Source organism: Mirounga leonina, unplaced genomic scaffold, assembly GCF_011800145.1.
Source record: "Mirounga leonina isolate KUSES-001 unplaced genomic scaffold, KU_Mleo_1.0 Mir_91, whole genome shotgun sequence".
Classification (NCBI taxonomy): Eukaryota; Metazoa; Chordata; class Mammalia; order Carnivora; family Phocidae; genus Mirounga; species Mirounga leonina.
In genome coordinates, this window is record NW_023270839.1 from 8,942,784 (window position 1) to 8,970,632 (window position 27,849).

A 27,849-nucleotide genomic window follows, 5' to 3' on the forward strand; every position below is an offset into this window, starting at 1 on the left:
TTGCTGAAGTTTCTCTTCATTTCTTTTTTAGGTTCGGAATGGGAATTGAATTCCGTGAAGGCTCTTTAGTAATTAATAGTAAAAATCAGTACAAACTGAAAAAGGGTGAGTTTTACAGCTTTAGGAAAATACTTTTTTGAGTAGTTTCCTATAGCTTTATTTCCCCCTTTTTTGTGTAAAATCTACCCTTTTCCATTCTCTCACAGTTAGACACTGATTCCTGTTTGCTGTTGTAGGGATGGTTTTCAGCATCAATTTGGGATTCTCAGATCTGACTAACAAGGAAGGGAAGAAACCAGAAGAGAAAACCTATGCTCTCTTCATCGGTGACACAGTGCTTGTGGATGAGGTGTGTATTGCTTCTTCAACTTTTGAGTGTTTGTGAACTGACATTTGAGGTACATTTTGTACTATATGGGTTTTTTTCTTGGAAGTGTTTGTCAAATGCTAGCTGAAGGGAGGGATCCGGGACAGTGACCTAATACAGCTAGGAACAGAGATTGTCATTCAAGTACAGGAATGATTTAAACCAAGCCATTCATTACTTTGTGGCTTGAACCCTGGTAATGATAATAACGGGAACTGATTCTTTTATTTTACTTTAAAAACAGTTTTATTGAGCTACAGTTTATATACCATACAATTCACCCACTGAAAGTGTATAATTCAGTAATATTTAGTGATTTTCAGTTGTGCAACCATCACCACAATCTAATTTTAGAACATTTTATCACCTCACAAAGAAACCCGGTACCTTAGCCTCCCAAACCTAGGTAATGACTAAACCACTTTCTAAGGATTTGCTTGTTCTGGGCCTTTGTCCTTTTTTTTTAAAATCAGAACTGATTCTTTTTTTAAAGATTTTATTTATTTATTTGAGACAGAGAGAATGAGAGACAGAGAGCATGAGAGGGAGGAGGGTCAGAGGGAGAAGCAGACTCCCTGCCGAGCAGGGAGCCCGATGTGGGACTCGATCCCGGGACTCCAGGATCATGACCTGAGCCGAAGGCAGTCGCTTAACCAACTGAGCCACCCAGGCACCCCAGAACTGATTCTTAAGCTTAATAGCAAATACTTTTGTATTCTTATTATATAAGGACTTTTATGCAGTAATTCATTGAATTCTAACATCCTGCGCAGTAGATTCTACCCTCGGATAAAAAAACTGGGACGGGGCGCCTGGGTGGCTCAGTTGGTTAAGCGACTGCCTTCGGCTCAGGTCATGATCCTGGAGTCCCTGGATTGAGTCCCGCATCGGGCTCCCTGCTCTGCAGGGAGTCTGCTTCTCCCTCTGACCCTCCCCCCTCTCATGTGCTCTCTCTCTCTCGTTCTCTCTGTCTCAAATAAATAAATAAATAAAATCTTTAAAAAAAAAAAAAACTGGGACACAGAGCAGAAGCAGTCCGTAGCCAGATGTCACCACTAGGAAGTGATTGAGCCAGGTTTCAAATCAAGCCTGTGTTCTTAACCATTATCTCAGTATTGTCTCCCAAATTACAGTTCCTCATGAGGTTGGGAAGATAAAATCTGTATGTATGTATTGTCAAAGATTTTAGTATCCAGAAGTTTCAAAGCCCTGCCCTCCTATATATGAGGCTAGAAAGTGAAAGTGCCTCATTTAAATGCTCTTATAAATATCTGACTTCTTCCTTTTATTCCAGGATGGCCCAGCTACTGTTCTCACTTCTGTGAAGAAGAAAGTGAAGAACGTGGGGATTTTTCTAAAGGTAGGAAGAAGGAAGATAAGTGGTGTAGGAAGTTTGGTACTGTGAAAAGGCAAAAATTATATTGGCTAAAAAGATTAAAACCGAATTTCTGAGTATGATTTTTTCCCCACAGAATGAGGATGAAGAAGAGGAGGAGGAGGAGAAAGATGAGGCCGAGGACCTGTTGGGAAGAGGTTCTCGGGCAGCATTACTTACAGAAAGAACACGAGTGAGTTTACGGTTTCAGTTTACATCGATCTCTACCTGTCCTATGGCTCGTATCTGAGGCACATTTGTAGGAGTGACACTTCTGCTGACTTGGGTTTGTCTTTCTCTAGAACGAGATGACTGCAGAAGAGAAACGAAGAGCACATCAAAAGGAACTGGCAGCTCAACTCAATGAGGAAGCAAAGAGGCGACTGACAGAACAGAAAGGAGAACAACAGATTCAGAAGTAAGCGTTTGTGTTGGGCAGCGAGGTTGTCTTAGGTTCACATGTGATTTGTAAAAATTTCTCAAAAAAATTTTTTATCCCCACTCCAGAGCTCGCAAATCTAACGTGTCCTATAAAAACCCATCTTTGATGCCTAAGGAACCACATATTCGGGAAATGAAGATCTATATCGATAAGAAATACGAAACTGTGATAATGCCGGTGTTCGGTATCGCGACGCCCTTTCACATTGCCACAATCAAGGTATGAATGCCGAGTCAGGCTCCATCCAGGCTGTTTCGGAAACTACTAATTGTGCTCTCCGCACATTCTTTTTCGAACTGCACCGTCCCTCCCACCCTCTGCTCCTTTGGACTCCACCCTTCTCACTTTATCAGCTTCTCCTCTCCTTGCCTCCTGCTGTCACTCGCCTTCCTCCCCAGTTTTCATTTGGTTAGAAAGTTCAGTGGTCTAGTCTAGAAAAATCATTTGCGTTAAGCATTTTTTAATGTGTAGTGGGACATGTGGCTCCAGGTGCTCTGAGAAGTCAGTGGTCCTTTTGGAAGCACACATTTGGTCATATAAAAAAATAAGGTACAGTTGATTAGAGCTAGATCGAGGTTTACAGGCTGGGTTTAGCAGTCAGCTTGTAACTCGCAACTTAACTTTGTGTCCCCATGACTACTAATCTTGAATTTGGAAAGAAACCTGTTTATTTTGTCAATGCTTTTCCTTTCTTTGAGCAGAATATAAGCATGTCCGTGGAAGGAGATTATACGTACTTGCGAATCAACTTCTATTGCCCAGGCAGTGCTCTGGGCAGGAATGAGGGCAACATCTTTCCTAACCCAGAAGCCACTTTTGTCAAGGAAATGTGAGTCCCCAGGAAAAGACCATCCCCAAATCCCTGCTGGTTGGAGCGGTATTCTCAGAAACATTTCATTGTCTGTGCTGTGTCCTCCCTCATCTTATGAATGGCAGAGCCTCCCTTGGTGGTACCTGTTTAGGATCATCCTGCTAGCTTTGTACTGTTTTGAGGATGGAACCCAATTTGGAATCCTCATGAAAATATGTTAAACTGATTACATATGTTTTGCAGTAGAATCATAAATAGGAAATGTGTGCCTCATTGGAGTCCATTCCTTCATGGTATGGAATGGGATAATTGACTATGCCAGATTTGAAAAATCAGTGTGATTTCCCACCCAGTGGATTAGCCATTTATAATATTCTCTACTTAAGAGAGAAGAAAGGGAGATGTTTTTCAGCTTTCCAGACATTGTCCTACCATTCACTGGTACCTTTTTTTCCTGAAAGATACTAAGTCAGTTAAAAATAGAGTAGAGAGTGCAAGTTACCCAGCCTGATACAGAAACTTATATAAGTTCTGGCTTCCCCTTTTTAACAGTACGTACCGAGCTTCAAATATGAAGGCACCTGGAGAACAGACAGTACCGGCCTTGAACCTCCAGAATGCTTTCCGAATTATAAAAGAAGTACAGAAGCGCTATAAGACCCGGGAAGCAGAAGAAAAGGAGAAGGAGGTGAGCTTGAACACCAACAAAGGACCTTTCTGTAACAGGATACGTGTGGGTTTGGCGGACACAGCAGACATACGTGAGGATTCACATTAATTCTCATTCTGCTTAGGGCATTGTGAAACAAGACTCCCTGGTGATCAATCTCAACCGGAGTAATCCCAAACTGAAAGATCTATACATTCGCCCAAACATTGCCCAAAAGAGGATGCAGGGGTCACTGGAGGCCCATGTCAATGGTATGGATGATCTCATGGGTCTGGGCTTTGTCGCTGGGGCACGTTTGTAGATGATCAGATAATAGAGTACACCAGGGAAACGCTGGGAGGAATCTACTGACATTCCTCGTGGGCACAAGGAATGGAAAGCCCTGTATAGTTTTTGGCATTTTCTCTGACCCTGTTCACATCAGCCAGGAAGGATGCAGTGTCTTCTGGCCTCCACTCATGCTCCTGTTTGACGTTTAGCAGCTTCGTTTGTTTGTCCCCAGGCTTCCGCTTCACCTCTGTTCGAGGAGACAAAGTGGATATCCTGTACAATAACATCAAGCACGCTTTGTTTCAGCCGTGTGATGGAGAAATGATTATTGTCTTGCACTTTCACCTCAAGGTACACCTGTCTCCTTACTAGCTGTCAGACGTTGGGCAAGATCTTTGTGTCACCCTCTTTTCTTTAAAATAGTGATGAGTGATACCACCTGTCACATAAGATTATTAAGAAGGTTGAATGAGATAATGTTTATAAAGTCCACCGTGTCTGAAATCTAGAGGGTGCTCAGCATGTACGTTCCTTTGGTGTGATATCTAACGACCACCAAACATAAGGTTTTCTCCAAATTCCTGTTTCTGCAGTAGAAAAATGTTGCTTTAGACACAGTTTATTTCCAGCATAATCTGTAAAGTCCATCCTAATAAATAGGAGTACTTTTTAAAATTCATATGCTCTCACATTCCCAAATGTCATTATTTATGATGACCCCAGGGATGGTTTAACTATCTCTACATAAATGCCATGGTTTCCAGCGTAGGTATTATTTCTGTTTTCATGTTGTTTGTTGTCGTTATCTGCTTCTTTGAGTTTCTGACTTCTTTTTTGTGCTTTCTCCTCTGCCCCCAGAATGCCATCATGTTTGGGAAGAAGCGGCACACAGATGTGCAGTTCTACACAGAAGTGGGAGAGATCACCACGGACTTGGGCAAACATCAGCACATGCATGACCGAGATGACCTCTATGCTGAGCAGGTCTGTGACATTTCCTGTTGTATGTGCAGGGTACTGACGTAGCTTGTGCTTCAGATCTGAGTTCAGTGAGTCGTATTTTATGAGCAACCCCTGAATCTTTCTATGGAACCACTCGAGTGTGTACGGGGTTGGCCTAATGCCGTGGCTTGTGGATGAGACGTCAGTTGCCGCCTCGGCCGTGCAGTTACGGTGTAATGGCCTCTAGGACAGTGTCCGTGTCGGCATCGTGGGTGTGACAATTAAGGCCTGTCAAAGCACTTCGGGCTTGCTGAAGGGATGTACTATTAACAAGTAAAGTGATGGCTGTGGTTAATTAGTATTTTTTTTTCTTCTACAGATGGAACGAGAAATGAGGCACAAACTGAAAACAGCCTTTAAAAATTTCATTGAGAAAGTAGAGGCTCTAACAAAGGAGGAACTGGAATTTGAAGTGCCTTTTAGGGACTTGGGGTAACATATCTCCTCATCTTTTTGGCCTGAAGTGTGGTTGTCTAGCTATTAGAAAAATTAGTTATTCTTCCTTTATAATAACTCAACATAACAGATCATTCCCTTTTTCCTTTGATTGAAAACCTCTGAGACATCCATTCCTGCTTGAACATTTTTAGGGCTGGGGTGAGTGGCTCAGACTTAGAGGCTTCCCCTGTAAATGACTCTCCAGTATGCATGCTGGGGTGGGAAAAGGAAAGAAGTGTATTGGGGCAGCAAATTTCTCTTGCAATGGGCCCAATCTTATCTGAGTCTTTTTTCTTATTCTTTTTCAGATTTAATGGAGCTCCTTACAGGAGTACTTGCCTCCTTCAGCCCACTAGTAGTGCGCTGGTAAATGCTACAGAGTGGGTGAGTATTTCTTACCTCCGTTTAGTAAGAAAATTGTTAGAGAAAAGAAAGCGGAAGCATAGGTGTTTTGAAAACTAGCTCCTTATTATTTCTGATGATTTTCATTTTTGATAGTTACTTTATTTTCTTTTTTTTTAAAGTTTTCTTAAATTATTTTCTCCTTGAGGAAGGATTTTGATCTTACAAATCCATTTACTGAGGCTTCTCAGCACATTGTATTGCTTTTAGTCTTTCCCAAAAAAAACTGGAGTGCTCATTCTCTCTCAAACAAATAAAATCTTAAAAAAAAAAAAAAAAAAAGATTCTGACAGAATTTGAAAAGACTGGTGCTTTAGGGGACTTATGTGGTAGTGATCCAGTTTCTCCCTAACAGCCACCTTTTGTGGTGACCTTGGATGAAGTGGAGCTGATTCACTTTGAGCGGGTTCAGTTTCACCTGAAGAACTTTGATATGGTGATAGTGTACAAGGACTACAGCAAGAAAGTCACGATGATCAACGCCATTCCTGTAGCCTCCCTAGACCCCATCAAGGAATGGTTGAAGTAAGTAAATTGGCCAGCAGTCTCCCATTTACCCGGTGAGCCCTGTGTTACAGAATGTAAGTGTGCTGTGTTGTATATAAAATGTGCTGGTATACTTAAGGGTAAAACTGCCTTTGGGTTGAGTTACAGCCCAGGACTTAAAAATTTGGAATCTATTAGAGTTAATAACTTTTTCCTGAAATTCCAACAGTAGTTGATGAATATTTATCCATACAGAAACAAAGTCTAAGATTTTTTTTATTCTCCTTGATACGTATATAAAAAAATCTAAAGACGTAATAATTTAATTATAAAAAGGGAGGCATATTTCTTTCTCTTGTTTTTATTGAAAGAGGAGATAGAAATTATTTTTATTTTAGCCTTTGACATCCATATTTACACACTTCAGCTAAAACAGTTTCTCTTGGAAGTATGAGAACTCCGTATCCAGGAGATGTTATTCCCTAGATGTGAAGGGTAAGGCCTGGGTAGCCATGAGTATAGTTCGCTGTGCCCTCCACCCTCACCCCCCTTACCTGTGAAGGGCAAGTGCTATAAATGTAAACGTCCTCTTAAGAAGTGAGTTGAGAGAACGTAGAAATAAGTTATGAGAAAGATACAAATTTATGGTCTCCCTGAGCATTTTCCTAAGAAACATGCATGTAGGTGGTGTGATGTCACAAATATTATGTGTAAATGTATATGACTTTTATTGAGGGAAAACTTACGTGTAATAAAATTCACCAATTTAAGTATGTGATTTGATGAGTTGTAGCAAATGTATACAGTTTCAAATCTACCATCATAATCAGGATATAGAATACTTCTTCACTCCTAAAAGTTCCTTTATAGTCATTCCCCTTCCCACAGTTGTATCCCTGGTTTATGTCACGGTACAGTGATAGAATTGCTTCTTCTAGAATTTCACATAAATGGAAGCCTACAGTATGTAATCTTTTGTATCTTGCATCCTTCACTTAGCTCAGTGCTTTTGAAATTTTTAAAGTTGTTGAGTGCATCCTTTTTATTACTGAGGAGTATTCCATTGCATGGATATTCCATACTTCATTTACCACTTAGTAGACGTTTGAGTTGTTTCCATGTGGGGGCTCTTACGAATAGCTGCTATAAACATTACATACAGGTCTTTAAAGTGTAAACACAGGTTTTCATTTCTTGGGTAGATGACCTAAACGATGGCACTGCTGGGTCTTATGGTTTGTGGTTAAGTCAGTGTTCAACTTTGTAAGAAACTATCAAATCACTTTCCAGAAAACCTGCAGTATGTGAGAGTTGTTGCTGTGCATCCTAATCAACACTTGGTTTTGTCGGTCTTCTTAATGTTCGCCATTTAATCTGCAGTGCTGTCTCAGTGTGGTTTGTTTGCATTTCCATGATGACCCATGATGTTGCACATCTTTTCATATGCTCATGTGTCATTCTGTGTCTTGGAGGAAGTCACTTTGTATTTTTTGCCCATGTTAAAAAGGAGGTTGCTTTTGGGGCGCCTGGGTGGCTCAGTTGGTTAAGCGACTGCCTTCGCTCAGGTCATGATCTCAGGGTCCTGGGATCGAACCCCACATCGGGCTCCCTGCTCCACAGGAAGCCTGCTTCTCCCTCTCCTACTCTCCCTGCTTGTGTTCCCTTTTTCGCTGTCTCTCTCTCTCTGTCAGATAAATAAATAAAATCTTTAAAAATAAAATAAAAAATAAAAGGAGGTTGCTTTTCTGAGGTGTAAGAATTCTTTAGACTGGATAGGGACATCTGGGTGGCTCACTGAGTTAAGCATCGGACTCTTGATTTCTGCTCAGGTCATGATTTCAGGGTTGTGAGATCGAGCCCCAAGTCAGGCTCTGCGGTCAGCGTGTAGTCTACTTGAGATTCTCTCTCTCCCTGTGCCCCACGCCCCATTCATGCTCGCTCTCTCTCTCTAAATCTTTAAAAAAATAATAAAAATAAAATTATTTAGACTGGATATAAATCCTTAACCAAATACAGGTTTTGTATATGTTTTTCTTTTTTTTTTTTTTTTTAAAGATTTATTTATTTTAGAGAGAGAATCCTCAAGCAGACACCCTGCTGAGCGCAGAGCCCGACGCGGGGCTCAATCCCAGGACCCTGAGAACATGACTTGAGCCAAAATTAAGAGTCGGCCGCTTAACCGACTAAGCCACCCAGGCTACCCTTGCATATATTTTCTTTCAGTAGTTTCTATGCCTCTTCATTTTCTCAAGTGTCTTTTAAAGACTAGAAGTGTAAAATTCTCATGAAATCTGTTAAATCTACTCTTGTCTTTTGTAATTTGTGCTTTTAATGTCTTACCTAATAAATGGACTAACCCAGATTCATAAACATTTTCTGTTTTCTCCTAGAGTTTTATAGGTTCAGGCCTGATATTTAGGTTTGTGATCCATTTGGAGCTTATTTTCTACTGTAGCGTAAGGGTCAAGGTTCATACTTATAGCCAATTATTCTAGTACCATTTGTGATGAGATTATCCCCTAGTTACTGAATTATCTTGGTATCTTTGTAAAAAGATCAACTGTGTAGGAGAGGGTCTGTTTCTGGATGGTGTTCTGTTGCGTTGGCATCTGTGTGTCCTTATACCACTGTCATAATTATTGTAGCTTTAGTAAGTCTTGAAATCAGGTAGTGTAAGTCTTCCAAATATGTTTCTTCTCAAAATTGGCTATATTAGGGACGCCTGGGTGGCTCACTTGGTTAAGCATCTGCCTTTTGCTTGGGTTATGATCTCAGGGACCTGTTTTGAGTCCTGCATCAGGCTCCTTGCTCAGCGAGGAGTCTGCTTCTCCCTCTGCCTGCTGCTCTCCCCTTCTCGTGTTCTGACAAATAAAATCTTCAAAAAAAAATGGTTATATTACATTGACTACTATATGTAAATTTTAGAAGCCTGTGTCTCAACAAACTGGTCTTAATCTAAGTTATCAGTTTTAGTATTTGTACAGTTTATAATGGTGTTCCCTTTCATTCCTAATATTGATCATGTTTCTTCTTTTTGTCAATCTGCCTAGAGGTTTAATTTAATTTTATTTTTTTCATCATGCTGAAATGTCCTTCCTTATTCCTGATAATAGTCCTTGTTTCTTTTTTTTTTTTTTAAATTTAGTCCTTGTTTCAAAATCTACTTGGTGCGTCATTACTGTGGGCTTCTAGCTTTATTTTGGTTAGTGTTTGTATAATGTGTCTTTTTTCTGTCCTTTTACTTTTTTTTTTTTAAAGATTTTATTTATTTATTTGAGAGAGAAAGAATGAGAGAGAGAGAGAGCATGAGAGGGGGAGGGTCAGAGGGAGAAGCAGACTCCCCGCTGAGCAGGGAGCCTGATGTGGGACTCGATCCCAGGACTCCAGGATCATGACCTGAGCTGAAGGCAGTCGCTTAACCAACTGAGCCACCCAGGCGCCCTGTCCTTTTACTTTTAACTATATGTTTAAAGTGGCTTCCTTGGAGACAACATATAAATTTGGGTCTCACTTGTTTTAATCTATTCTTCTACTTTTAATTGGATTGGTGAAATCAGACCATTTACATTTATCGTTAACAATATGGTTGGGTTTTAAATCTACCATCTTGCTCTTGGTTTTCTCCTCTGTGCTTTGTTGCTTTTCTCCTCTTTATATACTGCCTTTTGGATTAATTTTTATGATTGTATATTAAGGTCTTTTTGGGGTTTTTTGTTTTTTTTGTTTGGTTGGTTTTTTGGTTGTTATTGTTTGTTTGTTTTTTGTTAGTAATCTCTACACCCAACATGGGGCTCAAACTCATGACCCAAGATCAAGAGTTGCTTGCTCTTCTGACTGAGCCAGCCTCGTGCCCCAGGCAGTTATCTCTTAATTAATAAAACAAGGGGGAAAAAAGTCTTGAATATTTACTTATGTATTTACCATTCCTGGTGCTCTTCACTCCATTGTGTGGTACCAACCTTCTATCTGCTTTAATTTTTCTTTGCCTAATAAACCTCCTCCTTTAGCATTTGAGCTGAAAGTTTTCTTTTTTTCTTTTTTTTTTAAAGATTTTATTTATTTGCCAGCGAGAGACAGGCAGAGGGAGAAGCAGGCTCCCACTGAGCAGAGAGCCCAATGTGGGGCTTGATTCCAGGACCCTGGAATCATGATCCAAGCCAAAGGCAGACACTTATCCGACTCAGCCACCCAGGTGCCCCGAGCTGCAGGTTTTCTGGTGACAAATTCTCTCAGCTTTTTTCTTGAAAGTCTTTATTTCTCTTTCATTTCAGAATGATGTTTTTTGCTGGATGTAGGATTTTAAGTTGACAGTCTTTTTTAATATTTGTGAGATGTTGCTCCATTGTCTTCCAGCTCAGACATCTGCAATGTCTGCTGTCACTGTTCATGCTTCTGTACAGATTCCTCAGGATATTTTATTTTCTATCAGTGGTTTTTAGTAGTTTGATTATTAGGTGCTTTGCTGTGTTTTGTTGTTTTTTTTGTTTTGTTTTTGTTTTTTAAAGATTTTATTTATTTATTCATTAGAGACAGAGAGAGAGAGGCAGAGGGAGAAGCAAGCTCCCCGCCTAGCAGGGAGCCCGATGTGGGACTCGATCCCAGGACCCTGGGATCATGACCTGAGCCAAAGGCAGACGCTTAACCATCTGAGCCACCCAGGCGCCCTGTTTTGTTGTTTTTAATGGTTATTCTGCTTAGTGTGTGTTGGGCTTCTCAGATCTGTGGGGTGTGTAGTTTTCATCATATCTAGAAATGTTTTGGCCATTCTTTTTTTTTCTTTCTAGAGAGAGAGAGAGGACAAGCAGGGGGCCATTATTCTTCAAATATTTTTGCTCAGTACCCCCCCCTTTTTTTTCCTGAGACACCTATTTCTTCACTTCTCAGCATCTTCAGGTTTCTCTCTTCATTTATAATAACTTCTTAAATATCATTATCTGATACTTTCATCCACCATCTTTGTATTTTCTGGGTCTGTTGCTATTGGTTGATTTTTCTTCTGCTTGTTTGCGTGTCTGGTAATTTGTGATCAACTGCCAAACAGAGTTACTACACATTTTTGTGTGCTAGGTTTTTAAAACTTTTTCGAGATTTCGTTCTAGGTGTAGTTGAGTGATTTGGATACCACTTGATCTTTCAGAACTTGTTCTCAGATGTCACTAGTGCTGGTTCAGAACAGCTTTTTGGTCTAGGACCAATTTACCCCATTGCTGAGGCAGTACTCTTTCGAGGGCTCGGATTCACTGTGTATTAATAAGGTTTTTCCCCTGAAGCTGGTACAGCAGGAAGTATTTCCAGCTCAGTGTGAGATCTGGGAGTTATCTGGCCTGCTGCTTTGCCCAGCTCTACTTAGCTTCCTCTCATGCATGTTGGAGATATGCTCTCGGCCAAAGATTGAAGGGGATCCCTCTGCACATTTCCAGAGCTTTTTCTGTCACTCTCTCCTCCAGTACTCCTGCCTCAAAATTCTGGCTGTCTTAGCCTCCACAAATCCTTCTCTCTCTCAGGTTCTGATTGGGTTCCCCTTCCCTGCATAGCAGCCTGGGAGCCGCCTCCAGGCAGAAAACTTGGGTAGTTCTAAAACAGAACCCTGTATGTTTCCTCCTAAGGGGATTATAGTCCTGTGCTGCTTTTTAGCCAGTGTTTGAAAGCCGTTTCATATCTCGTTTGGTGTTCTAGTTGTTTAAAAGTGAAAAGGTAAATCTAGTCCTCGTTACTCCACCCTGGCTAGAAGCGCAAGTCACAGTGTGTATGATGCAGTGCCGGTGACGGACGTAGGGCAGCGGTTCCCAGTTAGGTTTTGTGCCGAAGGTTTCTTGTGATCCTCACTACTGTCATGTCTTTGGTTTCCTTTTCTCTTCCTTCCCGCCCACTTGAGTTGATTGAGCTCTCCTCAACAGAAGTAAATAAAGTCATTTGAACATTTCGATACAGGGTACTTTCGGTACTAAACAAACAGAAAACTTATCCCTACCTTCAAATAGATCCTGCATCAAATAAGCAATACATAAGAAGGCAGTGGAAGACTGGGGAGGGAAAGCTAGGGCCAGCTGCTGTTTCTGAACTGCAGTGGTGTGAATGATCAGAGCTGAAAAGTAAGAATCCTAGAAATGGTTAGAAGTTGAAACTACGTGCAAATAAGAGTGAGTCGGGGAGGGGAAGGCATAGGTGAGGAGGAGAAAAGGCTAAAGGAGGAACAGGGAAGTTGGTGCTTAAGAAAGAAAATGGCAAACAAAAAGATGATGAGCTTTGTTCAAGAGACAAAGTTGCTTTATTTGGAATGCTGCGCTGTCGTGAGGGCTGGTGTCTGGGAGACCAACTATCAGCCATTTGGGTCTATTCTGGTGGCATAGTGCAAAGAATATCTGCTCTCCTATATTGAGGAAAAGGTTATCTACCTTAAGAGATGTTTATGAGCAAGATGACAAGGTGCGTTCTCAGAAAATACAGAGAATTGATTTTGACTTCACAATGTCCTGTCTCTCAGTTCCTGTGACCTAAAGTACACAGAAGGAGTGCAGTCCCTCAACTGGACTAAAATCATGAAGACCATTGTCGATGACCCCGAGGGCTTCTTCGAACAAGGTGGCTGGTCTTTCCTAGAGCCTGAGGGTGAGGTGCGTGAGTGTGGGGTTTCTTTTCTGGTACATGGTGGTGCCCATTACCATTTGGGCGGCTAGGAAATGCCATGTAAGTAGCACAGAAGGGAGCAGACCGAGTGGGAGCTTGCTCTTATTACTGTATTGTTTCTCCAGGTTAGTTTTACAGGTAGATGATAAATTGGGGACTGGTAGCCACTCAGATTTCTTTGAAATTGCAGAATTGTTCTTAGTATTGGGAAAAAATTCTTCAGGGCATTTTTACTTCTTACTATTATTACCTGAAGTATATTTAACATACAGCATATCAGTTTCAGGTGTAACTTCAGGGCGTTCTGCAAAAATTGTTTTCTAAGAAGTGGTTCTTCCACCTCTGCATAATGCATTATTACCAAGAGTATTTCTTTTTTTTTTTTTAAAGATTTTATTTATTTATTTGAGAGAGAGAGTGAGAGAAAGAGCACAAGAGGGGGTAGTGGGAGAGGGAGAAGCAGACTCCCTGCCAAGCAGGGAGCCTGATGCGGGACTCGATCCCGGGACTCCAGGATCATGACCTGAGCCGAAGGCATTCGCTTAACCAACTGAGCCACCCAGGCGCCCACCAAGAGTATTTCTGTGGTTAATTTTCCTGGGTAAGGAAGGGTGAAGTGAATCTTAAAGAAATACGAATTAGATATTTATCTAGTAATTGCACTTAACTAGCAATTTTAAATTAGCCCTTTTATCTTTTGGTTGCTCGGGGGTTTTGGGTTTTATTTTTTTCATGTAAAAAAAAAAAATGCTGGTGTGCTAAATGGGTTGAATTAATTCATTAATCAAGTGAATGTTAAAAAAAAGAACCCAGTAAATAGTATTATGCTGACTCACCAGGGCAGTGATGCTGAGGAAGGGGATTCAGAGTCTGAAATCGAAGATGAGACTTTTAATCCTTCAGAGGATGACTATGAAGAGGAGGAGGAGGATAGTGATGAAGATTATTCATCAGAAGCCGAAGAATCAGGTTAGTCTGTATAGGGAAAATTTTTCATGGCTTTCTCATCTAATGTCATTTCTGGAAACTCATAAAGGAGGGAAGAATTCTGGCATTTCATTCCTGTCTGAAGACTAATGCTTAATTTTATTTTAGACTATTCCAAGGAATCACTGGGCAGTGAAGAAGAGAGTGGAAAGGATTGGGATGAACTGGAGGAAGAAGCCCGAAAAGGTAAATTTTTTATTGTTTGTTGTTTATTTTTGAGGCACAGATTTCTAGCAGATTTTAGTATTTTGAGCTGCTATTTGCCTAATAACAAATAGCAAAAGAACACTGTAAAACTCACATGGAGTTACAGCTACAACTTCATCAGAGGAGCAGAGAAGCTCTAGAATGCGTCCACACTCTTCCAAGTGGCGTGACTCTGTCTAACCGATGCTTTCTTCCTGGGGTAGCCACATAGTCTTGGAAGGCTCCAGAATTAGGCCAGTTTCCAAATGTGTCCTATAATAGTCTAATTTTCTGGACCTCTTCTGGGTTAGGATTGTTTTTATAAATACTAGTTTAATTACTCTGAAACCAGACGCCAGATACAAGTTAAAAGGTGAAAGGGAAATATCATCTACTGGGTCCCGAGCACTGGGATAGGTACCTTGCATAGATGACCTCATTTAATCGTAAAACAATTTTCCGTCGTATGAATACATAAACCAAGGCTCAGAAAGGTTAAGTACTTGCCCAAAATCAATCACACAACCCAGAAGCGACGGAGATTAACAGATTCAAACCGAAGTTTGACGCCGAGTACACACCCGAGTAGCGCATGCCGTCACGTACTCTTAGGTATCCAAGCAAACCCGCCGCTAACCAGTAGTGCCCCTCTCCCCTATTTAGCGGACCGTGAAAGTCGTTACGAGGAAGAAGAAGAACAGAGTCGAAGTATGAGCCGGAAGAGGAAGGCATCTGTGCACAGTTCAGGCCGTGGCTCTAACCGTGGTTCCAGACACAGCTCTGCACCCCCCAAGAAAAAGAGGAAGTAACTTTGGAACTTTGGTCCTCAGCTCCATTCTTTATCCAGCCAACCCCTACAAATTTTACATGACATAGAAACTGTATATTTCCTTTTTTTTTCCTTTTGAAGTTTTGCCATTTGTGTTTATGGGTTTAGGGGGCCATTTGTGTGGACCAATCTACTCGGGGAATTCCAGGCCCACCAGGACACGTGCCAGTGGCCCCATCCAGATGGCGAGGGAGGAGGTGTTCTTGAAGAAGGGCAGAGGCTTCCGCTGTTGCTAAGTACCGTTTCATTCCTCTCTTCCCGCCACCTTCTGCCAGGACATCGATGGCTTCTGACATCTGATTCTCTGATGTCGCAAAGCTGGATTTCCAAGACACTGGTACGAGGTGACCCCTAACTACCTGTACCATGGTTCTTGACCAGCAGATCCGAGCCTCCATCCTACCCTGCTGCCATGACCTTCCTCACCTCTCTTTACGTCCCATCTTTGCAGTACTCAAGAAAAGGTTCTTGGAATTTGCCAGTAGTTGTGATAAACCACCCAGCCTGAGCTAGTGAGGCAGAGCGGGCCGGTACGTCCGTCTGAGTCGTCCTGCTTTTTCGCCTCCTGCAGATAGAGCTCTCTCGGCTGCCTCGGACGACCTGAGAAGCAGTGGCACTCCCTGGCTCGGTTTCGTCCTTCCTCCTCACAGATTCACACATGGTACCATGGGAGAAGCAAAATTACCACTGTTTCTTTTCTGATGTATCTGAGGAAGAATGGTTGTGCCTCACGCACTGCTTCTAGTGAAACCTAGAAAGGAGGCTCAGAGGAATCAACATTTAGATCTGGAAGGGGCAGGCCATGCCTGGGGCCTAGAATACCCTGATGAGAAAAGAGAAGAGGAAGGGAGGCCACGTCTACAACACAGCCTCTCGTCACTGCTGCTCCTTATTTTTACTTGTCTTGCATTGTCCTGTATTTATCACAGTTTCTGTTGAACAGCTTTTTAAGTATTTGGGGAGTTTATCTCGCCATCCTCCCCCTCCTGGTTCTCTGCACCCACCTGTCCCACTGCAGTTCCTTCTGTGTTCTGTGACTTTAAGAGGGGAGGGGTCTCGGATTTTGTTTGTTTGTTTTTTTTCTCCTTAGCAGTAGGACTTGATATTTTCAATTTTGGAAAAACTAAAAGATAAATAAACTGTGGGTTTTTTTGTTGTTGTTTTGTTTTTGTAAATTCACCTTTTGTGACCGTTCTTTTGCAGTTCCTGAAAGCAGGCCTGCTTCTCACCTGCAAGAGTGCTGAGACGTTAGAGAATAATGCCTTTGTCCAGGGAGGATCACAGAAATTCACTTTCGTCCTTCTAAGCTTTTGTCATTAGGTTGGGAGATACCAGACATCACAGTAAACCAAATTCATGGTATAGCAAGTTACTTTATAAGAGACTTTTTACTATGGTTCCCTCCGAGAGTTTAGAATGGAATACTACTTGCTCCCTCAAGAAAACGTATCTTCTGTCATCTCCTTGCAAACAGCGTGGAGGGCGGCGGCAGCTCGAAGGGACACCTTCAGCCTTCCTATTTGGGTGGCCTGATCTTCAGGGCTGACAACTGTTGGGAGACGAAAGGCAAACAGGTCAGGCGGCAGTACCGTTCAAGTAGGAAACACTTAAACAACTGCCAGGTGCCATGTGAGGGGATGGGGACACCACAGGTCACTGCCTCATTTCTTCGGGGGCTCAGTCTAGCGGAACAGAAGGGAGAGCACAGTCAGTACGGTATGCAAGGGGCTCTGATGAAAACTCCGGGTGCTTTGGGAACATGCAGAAGCGGCACCTAAGCCAGGATGGAGGAATTGGAAAAGGCTTTCTGGAGACAATCCCTGAGCTAAGTTTTTAAGATGTTCTAAATAAATCTTAAAAAAAAAAAAAAAAAAGTGAATCTGTATAGATAGGCTGGGGCCAGATCATAAAGGGCCTTGTTTGTCTTCTAAGGGATCTGGTTTTAACCGAAGTATGAAAGTGGTGATTTTTATTTGGGGTCTAGAAAAATGGCCATTATTTGGAGAATATAATTGGGGGCATGAGTAGATCAGGGAGGGTAGTTATGAGGCTGCTGCAGTAATTCAGGAGAGAAAGGAGTCTGAAGTATAATGGGATGGGGAGAAAAGGACAGATTCAGAACATCTGAGAGCTAAAAATGTGATTAAATGTTGGGAGTGAGGAGTAGGCTGAAATCAAGGATGACCATTCTAATTTGGATAACTGGATGGTGGCTAGTCAAGTTTTAGGTACTAAGGGAACATAGAAGTAGTGACTCTTGGTCTACTGGTCTACTGTAAGTCTAGATTTTATTAAAAATCTGGACTGGAAACCGAGATACGAGATAATTTTAAGATTATAATTAAAACCCTGGGAGTGAATGCAAACACCCAGGAAGAGGGTAGATGGAGAGAAAAAAAGAGGCCAAGAACTGAACCAGGAGAACCCCAACGTTCAAACCGGGGGAGAAGACGCTGTAAAGAAACAGAAGGATCCCCCACAGAGTGATCTGTAAAGTCAAATGGTGTAAAAAAGGGAGAGCGGCGTTCAAAAAGGAGAATGAGCAATGATATTAGAGATCAGAAAGGTCAAGTAGGATGAATACGGAAACTCACTGGGTTGGACAATTAGGAAACTGGTAAGAACAGAGTCAGTAAAGCGTCCGGATGAAAACATGATCTCAACTGGGCGGGCGGTGCCAGAGCAGTATGGCTCTGACTGCCCATTCAGCGGGTGTTCCCAGGAGCCCGAGTTCCAAAGTGCGAAGAGAGAAGGGAGCTGCAGGGCTGGAAAGCAGTGTTTTGTTTTTCAAATCAGACCAACACGATTAAAGTCTGAGTGGAAGGAAGGGCAGCCGTAATAAAGACATTACTATAAATTTTTCTTTTGATGATCAAAAAATCAAAATAATGGAGACGTATTCATTGGCTTTAGAAATGCTAAGGTCACAACTAGAAAAGGCTTCAGGGGCTGTTCCTTCTGTACAAAGGCCCAGAAGCCAGGAAGAGCACAGCATGTCTAGGGAATGGGGACGGGAATCGCACTTGGGAGGGCGAGCCGGAAAACAGGTGACAGACCCGAGCCAGCGAGCCAGCGCCCTCCTAAACACTCCTCTCCCTCCGCAAGCCTCCACTTAAGCCTTCCCTCAGTCCTCGGGACATGCCTACGGAGCAACTGCTGTTCTTCTCACCTTGCAGTTGAGAAAACTGGCACGGAGAGGTTACACAACTTGCCCAGTACCTCAGCTGGAAAGGTAGTAGAGGAATAAAATGAAGACTCTTGTCTACCAGCTAGTTTGAACTCTGTAGCCCCTGGTCTGAAGAGTATTCCTCAAATCTTACTGTAATTTTATATCATGTCTCAGTACACAGGTACATAAGAAAGTGTCACAAAATAATCTATGTGCAGAGCTCTCTGATATTTACTACAGTTCCCAGTTCTGGTCATGACTTACTAATTTCATTTCACCACCCATTGGTTGGTTGGCTAAGACTGGCGGTTTGAAAACCACTGGTCCAGCGGGTAATCTTCGGGGCCTACTACAGCCTCGCAGATAAGGTCAATGTGAAACCCCAGGCGCGCAGGGTAAGAGCAGGGCGGACTGGACAGGACAGGCCCCTTCAGAGGCAGATACTTTTAAAGCATGCCAGTCTTGCAGCGAACAGTGTTAAAAATGGATTTAAGAAGAATGGTGATCAAATTTTTTGTAAAGAAACACTGTAGCAGATGGAAATGGGGTGGAAGTGGGGATACAGTCCAGACACTTCTGAAGCAGGATGGTTAAGGTTTGGTAACCAAAAAAAAACCCACCCCAAAAACCTCGGTAACAAATACCATGAGCTGTGAGGGAGCAGGTGAGTGGGTGTCTGTGGAAGAGACTGTATGACAAGAGGAGGGTGTGTGCTGCCTTTACAAACCTTATATGCTTAAGAGAAATGAGGAATTCTGATCTTTAAATCTGACTGAAATTAAAAGAATTGGTCTTTTCAAAATTCCCTGATTTCAAACCCTGGAGATTCATAAAAGATTGTATTCCAGTTGTCATGGGGTACATGGACTAAAATATACAACTGACTACTCTCATGCTCGATCTAGAAAGAAATACAGCTGTAGGGATTTTGATCCAATTTACATCATCAACTTCATAGTGGTAATTATATACTGAAGGTAAAACAGGAGTATTCGTGATGAGGCTGATTTCCTTAGAAATAAGTGAAACTGAGAAGCATGAACATTTATTACTCACTGTCTAGCTCTTGCTCTACACCATCTCCTCCCGATTCCATGAGCTGCCACAGTTCCAGAAATGCGTATCCTACTTCTTGACATTCTTTATTTTCGTCGTCCATAGGATCACTTACCACTGTAAACTTTAAACTAAAGGAAAAATTCCATTTAACTCAGTACTGCTGATACTGTAAGCCTTAAAATACATATATGAGGATAAAAGTAATCCTACATAACACAGCGTTTTCCCTGAATCACTTTTCCCTTGCCTCCACTTTACACAACTATAATGGCGAAAGAGTAAGGAATTGGTGTATTTTAAAGTAATGATAGGCCTGGAGAAGAGGGAACTAAGACTCAAGATGATGTAGTTGATCAAGTTGTCTCAGAACTGTTCAGACAGGGGCGCCTGGGTGGCTCAGTCAGTTAAGCATCTGCCTTCGGCTCAGTTCGTGGTCCCAGGGTCCTGGGATCGAGCCCTGCATCGGGCTCCCTGCTCAGCGGGGAGTCTTCTCCCTCTGCCTGCCGCTCCCCCTGCTTGTGCGCTCTCTGACAAATAAATAAAATCTTTAAAACAAACAAAAACCCCACAAAAGACTGTTCAGCTAGGTTGCCTTGTAAGAGAGCTTACAACTCTGATGAAAGATTTGTCATTGACAGTGAAGGTGTTCACACAAAAACTAAGATTACAGGAAATTAGAAGAGTTCTTAGATTTCTAAATAAAAGTTGGGTATCAAGCTGGAGCAAAGGAAAACAGAAGGGACAGAGAATTGCAAAATGTATAAGAAGCATATCCCTTTGAGTTGTAAGTCTGGAGACAGGGCACCAGAGAGCAAGCGGCCAGTAGTCCACTGCACTCATCATTCTGACTCAGCCCCGCAAAGAAGGAATTCTAGAAACTAGTACCTACTTGATTTTTTTTTAAGATTTTTTTTTATTTATTTATTTGAGACAGAGAGAATGAGAGACAGAGCATGAGAGGGAGGAGGGTCAGAGGGAGAAGCAGACTCCCTGCCGAGCAGGGAGCCCGATGCGGGACTCGATCCCGGGACTCCAGGATCATGACCTGAGCCGAAGGCAGTCGCTTAACCAACTGAGCCACCCAGGCGCCCCCTACTTGATTTTTGGAGATAAAATTCACACATAAATTCACTATCTTAACCATTTTAAAGTGTACAATTCAGTGTGTTTTAGTAAAATCACAGTGTTGCCCAACGATCACCAGTAATTCCAGGCCATGCTCATCACCCCAAGAAGAAATCCTACAGCCATCACGCAGCCACTTCCCGTTCTCCCCTCAGCTCCGGGAGACCACCAATCGACTGTCTCTCTGGGTTTGCCTATTCTGGACATTCTATATCCCTATTAATTTTTTAAAAGCAAATACTGGTGGCAAATAGTGGTAAGGGAGCAAGAATAGGACTAAAAATTCAAGCTTTTAAAATCACAGCTAAGCAAGATTAAGCTAAAAAGAAATTCTGAAAGTGATACATTGTTAGCTCATGAGGCAATATTCATTTGTGATGATGCTTCTGTATCCTTACTGAGAACTTCAACAATACAAAGGGATAATGCTGACTCCCTGACCCCAAGTTTCCCCTTTCTAGGTACAGGGCATTCATTCATCCATTCATTCATTCATCCATCCATCCATTCATTCATTCACAACCCTGAGATCAAGACCTGAGTTGAGACCAAGTGTCAGACGCCTAACTGACTGAGCCACCCAGGCGCCTCCCAGATGCTTTAGATAAACTACATTATTTCAGTTGTATCCTCACACAAGCCTTCAAGTTAAGTAATATCCAAAGATCACAGAGCTAGTAAGTGGAAGAGTCAGGATTCAAAACCAGGCCTCTCTGATTACAAAGCCAATGTTCTGTCCACTGTACGACACTGGCAAACAGGTAAAATCAATCAAAATCTAAAATTGAATAGGAGGTTATGAAAAGAAAAAAAGCTACCACTGTAAGGGAATAAAGGAAGAGCGTATTCTAGGAATGCTGCGAGAAGAAAAGAAAATAACTAAATTTAACATTGATGCAGAAGGGAAACAACCAAACGCTTTCCATTCCCAAAAGTTACCAGTCAGCTTCTGTTTAAGTGCACAGTGATACCAGAGTCAGATTCACTGTTTATTTCAGTGGCTCCTTTTTCAGTCCTTTCTATGACTGACTGGAGACAAAGTAAATGCAAATTAAACACCAGCCCTGTATTATTTCTTACCCACACACTTGAAAAGGAGGCAACATTGCTAGATCTTGCCAAAAACAAAAAAAACCCAAACAGATGCCTATTTAAATTTGAATTTCAAATTTTAGCTAAACAACGAATAATTTTCTTAGTATAACTTATGTCCTGTGCATTTCATCGGGAACTTCTAAATGGAGGCCTCTTCAGATTAGAGGAATAACAAGGACACTTTCCTAAAATTGATAGTATGCCTAGAATTTATTTCAGTTATATCAAAGTCAAAGTAATCCTGTAGAGAAATAATTTTAAAAATCTAAATATGAGGGGTGTCTGGGTGGCTCAGTCGATGAAGCGTCCGACACTTGATCTCAGCTCAGGGCTTGATCTCTGGGTCATGAGTTTAAGCCCCACACTGGGCTCCATGCTGGGTGTGGAGCCCACTTAAAAAAAAAAAACAACTAAATCTGAAATTAATATTATAAAGACATAGTATTTGGTAAGCTAGCAATGGTACTGTGTTTGTGGGAAATAAATTATCTGGGAATGTCAAAGGGTTTTTTCCATTCCTCATAGAGTCGCCTGCATTGCTGGTTCAGTGGTAGAATTCTCGCCTGCCATTCCTCATAGAGCACTGTTAGTATTCAAGTACTTGCTGCCACAAAAATCGTGCTTATCAGGGGGCTGGCATGGGTGAGAGATGAACTACACCGATGAGATTCATACAGTTTATCAGGTAGTTGTAAAAATGAATCAGACTCAAAGAGATGAGAAATCCATTCAGTAAATTAATATGAAAGAAGTTGTTCGAATATTCAATATCAGCACAAAACCAAACTTAAACTCCTGAACTCCTGTGTGGATGGTATCTCCCTTCTTTCAAAGTGGAAAGATGCTTACCGTCCTTGCTCAGGATCTTGTCTGTTCAGCATGGCAAACAGAAACTGCCTTCGGCCTTTTTGTTCCAGTGGGTCCAGGTCTATCACTGTATTAAGGATAAGAGAGGAGAAAAGCAAAGAATCATACGCTGTTGCTATTTGGGCACTAAGACTTTCATAAGTGGTATATGTAAAACCATGATAGAAAAGAGAGGTTGGCAAGCTAGGGCTCATGGGTGGGCCACCTGTTTTGGTAAATAAAGTTTTTACTGAATACAGCCAATGCCTATTTGTTCACATATTATCTATGGTTGCTTTCCAACTACAGTGACAGAGTTGAATAGCTGTGACAGAGACCATTTGGTCCACAAAGCCTAAAATATTTACTACCTGGCCCTTTAAGAAAAAGTTTGTCGACCCTGATGAAAAGGAAGCCTTAGGATCTGCACTGAATGCTGTTCTGCCATTGTGCCAAGATGAATGTGCTTCCACCACTCTACAGCTGGAAGAACCCCAGGAGACTGAGTTTGAGTTTTGCAGCAGGTTCAACTCAAGCTGCCTCTCTCAACACCCGCCCTCCCCTTCCTCCTCATTTCTATATGGGAATGCTGCAGCCTCAAATACATTAGCTTATGTTTTCCAGCCTCTATTTTAGCTGGGTTTGGCTGCACGATTAAATTCTGGCTATTGTGTTATGTGAAACATGCTTGACAGGCTCAACTGGGAGGCATCCTTCCTTTCCCTGGCAGCCATTAAGGGTGACAGGGTCACCAAAAGGATGGAAGATAGGCACTAGGTTGATAAGAAGACAGGATAGGAGTTTGGATCCTGACAGAATCACATATCCTCAGTCCTGGACTGCCCCCCCTCAGAATTCATTTTATACAGGTAAGAAATAAACTTCTACCTCATATAAGGAAAGGATATACTTAAGGGGAAAAAAAAAAAAAAGGAGGAACAGACAACAACAAACAGTTCTTAGAAATTTAAGATAAATTTTCAATGACTGGAAGATAAAATTAAGGAAATTTGAGGGGGCACCTGGCTGGCTCAGTTGGTAGAGCATGAAACTCTTGATCTTGGGGTTGTACGTTTGAGCCCCACATTGGATGCAGCAATTACTTAAAAATAAAATCTTTATTTTTTTTTATTTAGAGAGGGAATGGGGGAAGGGGCAGAAGGAGAGAGAGAGAATCTTAAGCAGGCTCCATGCCCAGTGTGGAGCCTGATGGGGAGCTCAATCTCATGACCCTGAGAACATATCCTCAGCCGAAATCAAGTCAGATGCTTAACTGACTGAGCCATACTTAAAAATAAAATCTTAAAAAAAACTAAGGAAATTTCCCCCAAATAGAAAAAGTAGAGGTAGGATTATAGGAAGAAAATGAGAAAATTAGAGGATCAATTTGGAAGATCAAAAACTCTACTAAGAAAATGAGAAAATCCTGGGGACAAAATTATCAAAGAAATGCAATAAAATTTCCCAGAACTAAAAGCCATAAGCTTCCAGATTGAAAGAGCCCCCTGGATGGCTAGAACAATTACAGGAAAAATATACACATTATCCTGAAATTTAAGAACACTGAAGAGAAAGATAAAATGTTCAAGTCTTCTGGACAGGTAGAGGTAGTTTTCATACAAAGGTTAGACTCTTGGCGAAGACCATGGACCAACTGCTTCGAAATTCTGAATAAGAATGTTTTCAAAATAGATTTCTATACTTGGTCTAATTATCAATTGAATATATGGGTAAAATAAAGAGACTGCATGCATGATGGTCTCAAAATGTTTCCTTCCAATGCACTCTTTCTTTAAAAGCTACTGGAAAATATGACCCATTAAAATATAAAAGTGAATCAGAGGATGACAGAGAACCCAGGAGACAAGAAATCCAGTATAGGAGAGAATTAAATCAAATTCTCCAAATTGCAGCAGTAGGATAATAGCTGAATGGTGGGCTGAAGAAAGGTCTTCAAGGAAAAAAATTGATATATTTTTTGACAGGTTTGGATTATTTGAAAACTTGGAAAGGCTGTTGGAGGATGTGAAAAGAATTACAATGGGCATAATGAAGATACAGCAAGCGAAAAATTGAGACAAACAAAATAATAAAAAAAGGATTATAACCACGGCATACTACTTGGTTCTGAAGAATTAATATTTACATATCCATAATAATAGAAACAATTAAGATTGGATTAAATGAAAGTTATGATCCAACTCTATGGGAGAAAGAGAAAATGGGTATAGTGTAAGAGAAATAAATTTTATGTGTCACGATAGGAAGTTAGCAGATAATATTTAAAATTGGTGAGTCAGGAAATTGCAACAGAAACATTATTCAGAAACATGGAGTTAAATAACAAGAAATAGTAGAAAAAGTGAAAAGGTGTGTGGTGGACTGAGGAGAATGGGGAGGACGACAGGGAGTGATCTGTGGAAAAGGGATGGAAAACGGGACTGCTCAATTTTAATTAAAAATCTTTCTAGGCCTATTTGATATTTTATTTTTTTTTATTTTTTATTTTTTTTAAAGATTTTATTCATTTATTTAATTGACACAGAGAGAGAGAGAGACAGCGAGAGAGGAAACACAAGCAGGGGGAGTGGGAGAGGGAGAAGCAGGCTCCCCGCTGAGCAGGGAGCCCGATGCGGGACTCGATCCTGGGACTCCAGGATCATGACCTGAGCCGAAGGCAGTCGCTTAACCAACTGAGCCACCCAGGCGCCCCGCCTATTTGATATTTTAAAACCATATGCATAACCCCACTTACATCAATGGACAGATCATCCAAACAGAAAATCAACAAGGAAACAGTGGCTTTGAATGACACATTGGACCAGATGGATTTAACATACATTCAGAACATTCCATCCCCAAACAGCAGAATACACATTCTTTTCAAGTGCACATGGAACAGTCTCCAGAATAGATCACATATTAGGCCACAAAACAAGTCTCAACAAATTCAAAAATATCAGTCATACCATGTATCTTTTCTTTTTTTCTTTTTTTTTAAAGATTTTATTTATTTGAAAGAGAGAGAATCAGAGAGAGAAAGAGCATGAGAGGGGGAGGGTCAGAGGGAGAAGCAGACTCCCTGCTGAGCAGGGAGCCCGACGTGTGACTCGATCCTGGGACTCCAGGATCATGACCTGAGCTGAAGACAGTCACTTAACCAACTGAGCCACCCAGGCTCAGTTTTCTTTTTTTAAAAGATTTATTTATTTTAGAGAGAGAGAGTGCACAAGTGGGAGGGGTAGAGGGAGAGGAAGAGAGAAACCCAAGCAAACTCCACACTGAGTGCAGAGCCCAACTCAGGGCTTGATCCCATGACTCCAAGATCATGACCTGAGCTGAAACCAAGAGTTGGACGCCCAACCAATTGTGCCACCCAGGTGCCCCACCATGTATCTTTTCTGATCACATGCTATGAAACTAGAAATCAACCACAAGAAAAAATCTGAAGAGAGCACAAATACATGGAAGTTAAATAACATGCTACTAAACGATGAATGGGTCAACCCAGAAATCAAAGGGGAAATAAAAAAAAATACATGGGGACAAATGAAAATACAATGGTCCAAAACCTTTGGGATGCAGCAAAGGCTGTTCTAAGAGGGAAGTTTATAAGAATATAAGCCTAACTCAAGAAGCAAGAAAAATTAAAAAACAAAAAAACCAACAACCTAACATTATACCTAAAGGAACTAAAAAAAGAATAAACAAAACTCAAACCAGTACAAGGAAGGAAATAAAGATCAGAGCAGAAATTAAAGAAAGAGAAACTTTAAAAACCAATAGAACAAATCAATAAAACCAGGAGCTGGTTCTTTGAAAAGATGAACAAAATTGATAAACCTTTAGCTAGACTCATCAAAGGGGGGGCTCAAATAAAATCAGAAATGAAAGAGGAGAAAAAACAACCGACACCACAGAAATACAAAGGATTGTGAAAGATTATTAAGAAAAATTATATGCCAACAAATTGGACAACCTAGAAGAAATGGACAAATTCCTAGAAACATATAACCTCCCAAAACTGATTCAGGAAGAAGTAGAAAATTTGAATAGACTGATTACCAGAAATGAAATTGAATCAGTAACAAAAAAACTCCCAAAGTCCAGGACCAGACGGCTTCACAGGGGAATTCTACCAAACATTTAAAGACGCATTAATACCTATTCTTCTCAGACTATTCCAAAAAATAGAAGAGGCAGGAAAACATCAAAATTCAAAACCAGATAAAGACACTACAAAAAAAGAGAACTACAAGGCAGTATCTGTAATGAACAAAGATGCAAAAATCCTCAACAAAATATTAGCAAACCAAATTCAACAATACATTAAAAAAATCATCATGATCAAGTGGGATTTATTCCCAGGCTACAAGGGTGTTTCAATATTTATAAATCAATGTGATACATCATATCAATAAGAGATCATTTCAATAAATGGAGAAAAAGCATTTGACAAAGTACAATACCCATTCATGATAAAACCCCTCAACAAAGCAAGTTTAAGGGGAACATTCTTCAACATAATAAAGGCCATATGTGAAAAACCCACAGCTAACATCATATTCAATGGTGAAAAACTGAGAGCTTTCCCCCTAAGACCAGGAATAAGACAAGGATATTCACTCTCACCACTTTTATTCAACACAGTACTGGAAGTCCTAGCCACAGCAATCAGATAAGAAAAAGGAATAAAAAGCATCCAAATTGGTAAGGAAGAAGTAAAACTTTCACTATTTGTAGATGACATGATACTATATATAGAAAACCCTAAAGACTCCATCAAAAAACTGTTAGAACTGATAAATGAATTCAGTAAGGTCACAGGATACAAAATCAATATACCAAAATCTGTTGCATTTCTTTATTATTATTGTTACTATTTTTTTATTTTTATTAGGTTGGCTCCACACTAGGCTTGAACTCACAACCCTGAGATCAAGACCTGAGCTGAGATTAAGAGTCAGACACTTAACTGACTGAGCCACCCAGGCACCCCTCATTGCATTTCTATATGCTAATAATGAACCAACAGAAAAAGAAATTAAGAAATCAATCCCATTTACAATTGCACCAAAATTAATAAAATACTTAGGAATAAACTTAACCAAGGAGGTGAAAACCTATACTCTGAAAACTATAAAACAACAATGAAAGAAACTGAAGATGACACAAATGGAAAGATATTCTGTGTTCATTGATTGGAAGAACAAATATTATTAAAATGTCTATGCTAACCAAAGCAATCTACAGATTTAATGTAATTCTTACCAAAATACCTACAGCATCCTTCACAGAACTAGAACAAATATTCCTAAAATTTGTATGGAACCACAAAAGACCCCAAATTGGCAAAACGATCTTGTAAAAGAAAAACAAAGCTGGAAGTATCACCATCTCCCAGATTTCAAGATATACCACAAAGCTGTAGTAATGAAAACAGTATTTTTACTGGCACAAAAACAGACACATAGATCAATGGAACAGAATAGAAAACCCAGAAACAAACCCACGATTATATAGCCAATTAATTTTTGATAAAGGAGGCAAAAACATGCAACGGGAAAAAGACAGTCTCTTCAACAAACGGAGTTGGGAAAACAGGACAGCTACATGCAAAAGAGTGAATCTGGACCACTTTCTTACATCATACACAAAAATAA

The 27,849-nt window shown here is 40.9% G+C and overlaps 2 protein-coding genes across 2 annotated transcripts in view; one reads left to right on the forward strand and one right to left on the reverse strand.

The window, feature by feature from the left end:
* SUPT16H (SPT16 homolog, facilitates chromatin remodeling subunit) overlaps positions 1 to 16,048 on the forward strand; it is a 39,805-nt gene extending 23,757 nt beyond the window's left edge. The window contains exons 9-26 of the mRNA XM_034994808.1: positions 32 to 105; positions 237 to 349; positions 1,662 to 1,727; positions 1,840 to 1,935; positions 2,045 to 2,160; positions 2,250 to 2,403; positions 2,886 to 3,013; positions 3,548 to 3,683; positions 3,790 to 3,916; positions 4,168 to 4,286; positions 4,794 to 4,919; positions 5,257 to 5,369; positions 5,684 to 5,759; positions 6,133 to 6,302; positions 12,748 to 12,877; positions 13,730 to 13,859; positions 13,986 to 14,063; positions 14,727 to 16,048. Of these exons, the coding sequence (XP_034850699.1) occupies positions 32 to 105; positions 237 to 349; positions 1,662 to 1,727; positions 1,840 to 1,935; positions 2,045 to 2,160; positions 2,250 to 2,403; positions 2,886 to 3,013; positions 3,548 to 3,683; positions 3,790 to 3,916; positions 4,168 to 4,286; positions 4,794 to 4,919; positions 5,257 to 5,369; positions 5,684 to 5,759; positions 6,133 to 6,302; positions 12,748 to 12,877; positions 13,730 to 13,859; positions 13,986 to 14,063; positions 14,727 to 14,872 (2,098 nt within the window). The 3' untranslated portion in view covers positions 14,873 to 16,048. The remainder of the gene's footprint in view (positions 1 to 31; positions 106 to 236; positions 350 to 1,661; positions 1,728 to 1,839; positions 1,936 to 2,044; positions 2,161 to 2,249; positions 2,404 to 2,885; positions 3,014 to 3,547; positions 3,684 to 3,789; positions 3,917 to 4,167; positions 4,287 to 4,793; positions 4,920 to 5,256; positions 5,370 to 5,683; positions 5,760 to 6,132; positions 6,303 to 12,747; positions 12,878 to 13,729; positions 13,860 to 13,985; positions 14,064 to 14,726) is intronic.
* A 280-nt stretch (positions 16,049 to 16,328) lies between these two features.
* Positions 16,329 to 27,849, reverse strand: part of RPGRIP1 (RPGR interacting protein 1) — a 72,385-nt gene continuing 60,864 nt past the window's right edge. The window contains exons 24-26 of the mRNA XM_034994807.1: positions 22,190 to 22,274; positions 19,118 to 19,248; positions 16,329 to 16,441 (exon numbers count right to left, since the gene is read on the reverse strand). Of these exons, the coding sequence (XP_034850698.1) occupies positions 16,329 to 16,441; positions 19,118 to 19,248; positions 22,190 to 22,274 (329 nt within the window). The remainder of the gene's footprint in view (positions 16,442 to 19,117; positions 19,249 to 22,189; positions 22,275 to 27,849) is intronic.